This window comes from Nerophis ophidion, linkage group LG20 (genome assembly GCF_033978795.1).
Source record: "Nerophis ophidion isolate RoL-2023_Sa linkage group LG20, RoL_Noph_v1.0, whole genome shotgun sequence".
NCBI lineage: Eukaryota > Metazoa > Chordata > Actinopteri > Syngnathiformes > Syngnathidae > Nerophis > Nerophis ophidion.
This window is the reverse complement of record NC_084630.1, coordinates 39,070,153-39,077,652: the sequence shown is the minus strand read 5'-3', so window position 1 is coordinate 39,077,652 and position 7,500 is coordinate 39,070,153. Positions and strand designations below refer to the sequence as shown.

General features: G+C 42.9%; 1 protein-coding gene across 2 annotated transcripts in view; it reads left to right on the top strand.

Moving 5' to 3' along the window:
- Window positions 1-7,500, top strand: part of prmt9 (protein arginine methyltransferase 9) — a 36,541-nt gene that overhangs the window by 25,964 nt on the left and 3,077 nt on the right. For both annotated transcript variants that reach the window (XM_061881208.1, XM_061881209.1), the window contains exon 10: window positions 2,649-3,324. In XM_061881208.1, coding sequence (XP_061737192.1) covers window positions 2,649-3,324 — 676 coding nt within the window. The remainder of the gene's footprint in view (window positions 1-2,648; window positions 3,325-7,500) is intronic.

Here is a 7,500-nt window from a genome sequence, read left to right as displayed (position 1 = left end):
CAGCAAATATCAACAGGAAGTTTGCAATTCCCCCTTCAAAACAGAAGTCCAATCGTCAAACATTTTACAACTAATTGTAAACTTATAGGTGCCAACCATCAGGGCCGAGTTGCGACGAGAGAGTGTGTCGATGTTAAGATATTACGCTGAGATGGTAAATCTGTCTGTTTGCTAATAGTAGCTACTATCGATCCATCTTCTAACGCTCATCCGGGCTTGGGTCGCGGGGGCAGCAGCCAAAGCAGATCTAACCATTGCTGCTTGCAGCTTTAATTATTATTAGTTTCTGTAATGGTAATTTTGTAAATTGTCCCCAATTGTGTCAAATTGCATATATAAAAAGCTTACGTTACTATTTTACATACATGAATATAAAATATCACATATTGTTTTATTATATGTTACGTATAAAAAATTGAATGATTAGAATATATGTTTTATTACTTGTAAGGTTTCTATATATGATTCAATACTTAATGTAAAAATATAATAGATACATTTGTACTTCATATACAAAAAGGCATACGCCTTTTTTTTATTTATGAATATAGAATGTCTGTCTTGTTTTTCATTTGATATTACATTTGTTTCATATGTATTAGAATATATACGGAGTGGTACACAGACGTAGGGAGAAGTACAGAGCGCCAAAAAACCTTAAAGGCACTACCTTTTCGTGCCGGCCCGATCACATATCTATGGCTTTTCACACACACAAGTGAATGCAAGGCATACTTGGTCAACAGCCATACAGGTCACACTGAGGGTGGCCGTATAAACAACTTTAACACTGTTACAAATATGCGCCACACTGTGAACCCACACCAAACAAGAATGACACACACATTTTGGGAGAACATCCGCACCGTAACGCAACATTAACACAACATAACAAATACCCAGAACCCCTTGCAGCGCTAACTCTTCCGGGACGCAACGCTTTTTTTTTAGCCAAGTTTGTTCTCCGCCTTGTGTGCGCCTTTAGTTTGCACTTTTTTTTTTATAGATAAATTAAAGGTCTACTTAAATGAGATGTTCTTATTTAGACGGGGATAGCATGTCCATTCTATATGTCATACTTCATCATTTCGCGATATTGCCATATTTTTGCTGAAAGTATTTAGTAGAGAACATCGACAATAAAGTTCGCAACTTTTGGTGCTGATAAAAAAAGCCTTGCCTGTACCGGAAGTAGCAGACGATGTGCGCGTGACGTCACGGGTTGTGGAGCTCCTCACATCTGAACATTGTTTACAATCATGGCCACCCGCAGCGAGAACGATTCGGACCGAGAAAGCGACGATTTCCCCATTAATTTGAGCAAGGATGAAAGATTTGTGGATGAGGAAAGTGAGTGTGAAGGACTAGAAAGACAAAAAAAATTCTATACAGTGGGAGCGATTCAGATGTTATTAGACAAATTTACTAGGATAATTCAGGAAAATCCCTTATCAGCTTATTGTGTTACTAGTGTTTTAGTGAGATTATATTGTCCTGGATATGACGTTAAACTACATCCAGGCATGAGATGGGAGGTTGTGTGTGGGGTTAGTGAGTCCCAACTAACATCTATAAAATGCACACAAAGAACCGTTTGCACTTTCTCTTGTGACTGGCGGGCGGTCAGCGCCATAAAGCTGAGCGGGTCCCTGGGTAAATGGGGCGCGGACAACAAACAGGACAGACTAATTTCAACAGCCCAGTAAGGCAATTAGTCTAGGAGAAGGATCTCTGATATAAAATACCCCTTCCAACCCGCACCAAGCCATCGTGGAAGGTGTAGGCTAATAACCAGCATGAAAAGTACGCCAAATGGCAGAAACATGCTGAGGCTTTCGTCCAGCAGTGGACTGACAACGGCTGATGATGATATGGTCGTACCTGTACAACCTGAAGGTCGACACCGCACCTTTCTTCAGCACCAGTCGACGGGTGGTGGCGATGCCCATCTCTGCCCTTCGCAAGGGACCCTTTTCGAAACACGATCTTTCAAAACGATCGCTGCATAATACACTGTACATTGTGTGTGTGGTCCAATCCAACCGTGTTCGCTTGACCGCTCTGTTCCATAGTAAAACTTCACCGTCACCTTTCGGGAATGTAAACAATGAAACACCGGCTTCGTTTGTGTTGCTAAAGGCGGCCGCAATACACTGCTTCCCACCTACAGCTTTCTTCTTTGACGTCTCCATTATTCATTGAACAAATTGCAAAAGATTCAGCCACACAGAAGTCCAGAATACTGTGCAATTATGCGATCAAAACAGACGACTTGCAGCTGTGAACGGTGCTGGAACAAAATGTCCTCTACAATTTAAAATTGTAATTTAGTAAACTAAAGCGGCCGTATTGGCATGTGTTGCAATGTTGATATTTCATCATTGATATATAAACTATCAGACTACGTGGTCGCTAGTAGTGGCTTTCAGTAGGCATTTAAAGTATGTATTTACCTTCACGCCATGTCCCGTCACCTTCCTTTGCATTCCGGGAAAACAAACCCCAACATAGCCTCCGTTCCGACACATTCAAATCATTTTTAGAATAGAAATAAATACTACAAATAGGTTTTGGAACGGAACCGGTCTGGCGACATATGGATTTTTTTCAACAGCCCTGATATTGTTGTTGTTGTGGTTTTCCTGCAGGTTTCCTCCTGAAACCTGGAGACGAGCTGGTAGTGGAAGTCTCCTGCAAAGACGCCTACCTGAGACTCTGCAGCGTTGCCGTACTCCGAGACGGGCAGGAGACCCGTCTAGGCAAGTATCCGGACTCTCAGAACTCCACGAGCCTGATTCCCAACCCGGAAGTGGAGCTGTGCAGCGCCCTAGCGTCGTTGCAAACCCACCAGAACCCGCCCAAAGACCTGTGCATGTTGGAATGTTCCGAAATGGCGCTCCTGAACAACCGCGACTACCACCGGAGCTTCGCCGGCGCCTTGTCCAAGCTCATAGCCCGGCTGAAGGCGGAATCCCAAAGCCAGGAACCGGGTTTAAGGGCGGAGCCGGAACCGGAGGACCTTCTCTACGTTCTGGACGTGTCGGAGGGCTTCTCTCTGCTGTCCCTCATGGCCGCCAGCCAGGGGGAGGTGAAAGCCTTCAGCTCCGTGGAGAAGAGCCGGCAACAGGAAGTGCTGAAGCGGCTGGCTCGGGCCAACAACGTCCCCGAGCGGCGTTTGGAGTTCTGGCTCAACCACACGGAGGACGAGCAGGGCGTGCTGCAGCGGCCCTCCAGGGAGAAGCTGTGGAGCGCCATCATGCTGGACTGCGTGGAGACCTGCGGACTCGTCAGGCAAAAACTGATGGAGAAGGCGTCTTTGGCCAGGTGAGCAATGCATGATGGGACTTGGGGTTCGGACGTCAAAAATATCTTCTCCAAAGTGCGCCTGCATCGGAAAATACTACTACTTACAAAAACAACAACATAATTCGAGCTGCAAGCAGCGATGGACGGGACCGAGTATACAGTGGGGCCAAAAAGTATTTAGTCAACCAGCGATTGTGCAAGTTCTCCCACTTCAAAGGATGACAGAGGTCTGTCATTTTCATCATAGGTACACTTCAACTGTGAGAGACAGAATGGGGAAAAAAAATCCAGGAACTCACTTTGTAGGAATTTTAAAGAATTTATTTGTAAATGATGGTGGAAAATAAGTATTTGGTCAACCATTCAAAGCTCTCACTGATGGAAGGAGGTTTTGGCTCAAAATCTCACGATACATGGCCCCATTCATTCTTTCCTTAACACGGATCAATCGTCCTGTCCCCTTAGCAGAAAAACAGCCCCAAAGCATGATGTTTCCACCCCCATGCTTCACAGTAGGTATTGTGTTCTTGGGATGCAACTCAGTATTCTTCTTCCTCCAAACACCACCAGTTGAGTTTATACCAAAAAGTTCTATTTTGGTTTCATCTGACCACATGACATTCTCCCATGTGCTCTCTGGCAAACTTCAGACGGGCCTGGACATGCACTGGCTTAAGTAGGGGGACACATCTGTCACTGCAGGATTTGATTCCCTGTTAGCGTAGTGTGTTACTGATGGTAACCTTTGTTACTTTGGTCCCAGCTCTCTGCAGGTCATTCACCAGGTCCCCCGTGTGGTTCTGGGATTTTTGCTCACCGTTCTCATGATCATTTTGACCCCACGGGATGAGATCTTGCGTGGAGCCCCAGATCGAGGGAGAATATCAGTGGTCTTGTATGTCCTCCATTTTCTGATAATTGCTCCCACAGTTGATTTTTTTCACACCAAGCTGCTTGCCTATTGTAGATTCACTCTTCCCAGTCTGATGCAGGTCTACAATTCTTTTTCTCAGCTCTTTGGTCTTGGCCATAGTGGAGTTTGGAGTCTGACTGTTTGAGGCTGTGGACAGGTGTCTTTTATACAGATAACGAGTTCAAACAGGTTCCATTAATACAGGTAACAAGTGGAGGACAGAAGAGCTTCTTAAAGAAGAAGTTACAGGTCTGTGAGAGCCAGAGATCTTCCTTGTTTGAAGTGACCAAATACTTATTTTCCACCATAATTTACAAATAAATTATTTAAAATTCCTACAATGTGAATTCCTGGATTTTTTTTTCACATTCTGTCTCTCACAGTTGAAGTGTACCTATGATGAAAATGACAGACCTCTGTCATCCTTTGAAGTGGGAGAACTTGCACAATCGCTTGCTGACTAAATACTTTTTTGCCCCACTGTATATGGAAGTGGCTGAGGAGAGGGAAGTCTGGGCTTCCCAGATATAAGTTAGAACAACACACCACTTTGTATTATATTGTAGTTTTTACCTGTCATAACGTGTCTACTGACAGATATCAGTTAGAACTATACACTACTTTTTATTATAAATGTAGTTTTTACCTTCCATAACGTGTCTACTGACAGCTAGCTATAAGTTAGAACTATACACTACTTTTTATTATAAATGTTGTAGTTTTTACCTTCCTGCTGGTAGTTTGAAACCGACACGACAAACGCGCTCAGAGGAGATAATGTTTGAAAAAAGGTGACCGGTTTTTACAAAACTTTTGTTTTGTAGGGGGAATTGCAAACTTCCTGTGGATTTTTGCTGGGGGTTGTCAATATATGACATGTAGGTCTAGGTGAGACCTACATAGATGTTTTTGTTTCATGTCTCTATGAAATTCCTACTGGAAGTTACCGGCAGTTTTGTCTGTGTTTTCTTCCTAGGAGCAGTTTTGTCTGTGTTTTATTCCTAGGGCTTGCCACATCATTTAAGGTAGTCTGTCACTTTATTTAAAGTGGCCTACTACGTCATTTAACATAGTCTGCTACTTTATTTAACATAGTCTGCCACTTTATTTAACATGGTCTGTCCCTTTATTTAACGTTTGTTTGTAACTTTATCTAATGTGGTCTGCCACTTTATTGAAATTGGCCCACCACTTTATTCAATGAGCTACATTATTTAATGTGGCAGACCACATAATTTTACATGGCCCGCCACGTCATTTAATTTTGCCCGCCACATGATTTAAGTTGGCCCGCTACGTCATGTAAGGTGGCTTGCCACCTCATTTATATTGGCCCTCTGGGGGCAGCCAATGTGGCCCCTAGTAAACAGGAGTGTGACACCCCTGCACTCAATGCTCTTATTAACTTGAGGGCGGTGTAAAAGACGATCAGAATGCGTCTCAATGAGGGTCATATTTGCAGGTGTATAAATCTGTTTACCTGGACACTAAACATGAACGTTTACAACGATTGATTTGCAAATCCTTTTCAACCCATATTCAGTTGAATATGCTACAAAGACAACATATTTGACGTTCAAACCGATAACATTTGTTTTTTGCAAATAATTATTAACTTTAGAATTGGATGCCAGCAACACGTGACAAAGAAGTTGGGAAAGGTGGCAATAAATACTGATAATGTTGAGGAATGCTCATCAAACACTTATTTGGAACATCCCACAGGTGTGCAGGCTAATTGGGAACAGGTGGGTGCCATGATTGGCTATAAAAACAGCTTCCCAAAAAATGCTCAGTCTTTCACAAGAAAGGATGGGGCGAGGTACACCCCTTTGTCCACAACTGCGTGAGCAAATAGTCAAACAGTTTAAGAACAACCTTTCTCAAAGTGCAATTGCAAGAAATTAAGGGATTTCAATATCTACGCTCCATAATATCATCAAAAGGTTCAGGGAATCTGGAGAAATCACTCCACGTAAGCGGCATGGCCGAAAACCAACATTGAATGACCGTGACCTTTGATCCTTCGGACGGCACTGTATCAAAAACCGACATCAATCTCTAAAGGATATCACCACATGGGCTCAGGAACACTTCAGAAAACCACTGTCACTAAATACAGTTGGTCGCTACATCTGGAAGTGCAAGTTAAAGCTCTACTATGCAAAGCGAAAGCCATTTATCAACAACATCCAGAAACGCCGCCGGCTTCTCTAGGCCCGAGATCATCTAAGATGGACTGATGCAAAGTGGAAAAGTGTTCTGTGGTCTGAGGAGTCCACATTTCAAATTGTTTTTGGAAATATTCGACATTGTGTCAACCGGACCAAAGGGGAAGTGAACCATCCAGACTGTTATCGACGCAAAGTTGAAAAGCCAGCATGTGTGATGGTATGGGGGTGCATTAGTGCCCAAGGCATGGGTAACTTACACATCTGTGAAGGCACCATTAATGCTGAAAGGTACATACAGGTTTTGGAACAACATATGCTGCCATTTAAGCGCCGTATTTTTCATGGACGCCCCTGCTTATTTCAGCAAGACAATGCCAAGCCACATTCAGCATGTGTTACAACAGCGTGGCTTCGTAAAAAAAGAGTGCGGGTACTTTCCTGGCCCGCCTGCAGTCCGGACCTGTCTCCCGTCGAAAAGTGTGGCGCATTATGAAGCATAAAATAGGACAGCGGAGACCCCGGACTGTTGAACGACTGAAGCTCTACATAAAACAAGAATGGGAAAGAATTCCACTTTCAAAGCTTCAACAATTAGTTTCCTCAGTTCCCAAACGTTTATTGAGTGTTGTTAAAAGAAAAGGTGATGTAACAGAGTGGTGAACATGCCCTTTCCCATCTACTTTGGCACTTGTTGCAGCCATGAAATTCTAAGTTAATTATTATTTGCAAAAAAAAATATATAGTTTATGAGTTTGAACATCAGATATGTTGTCTTTGTAGCATATTCAATTGAATATGGGTTGAAAAGGATTTGCAAATCATTGTATTCCGTTTATATTTACATCTAACACTATTTCCCAACTCATATGGAAACGGGGTTTGTATATGTGCAGGTGTATAAATGTGTTTACCTGGACACTAAACATGAACGTCTACATAACCTCCTTTGTTGGCGCTGATCCCTCTTTTGCTTCAAACGTGCCCTCAAAAATAAAAACAACAGTTCCTTACGATGTTATGATGATGAGTCTTTTGTGACTCCAGGGGCCAATTTCAAGACCTTTTTTCCTAAATGATGTCAAATTGTGTATATTTTCCGAGGCTGAA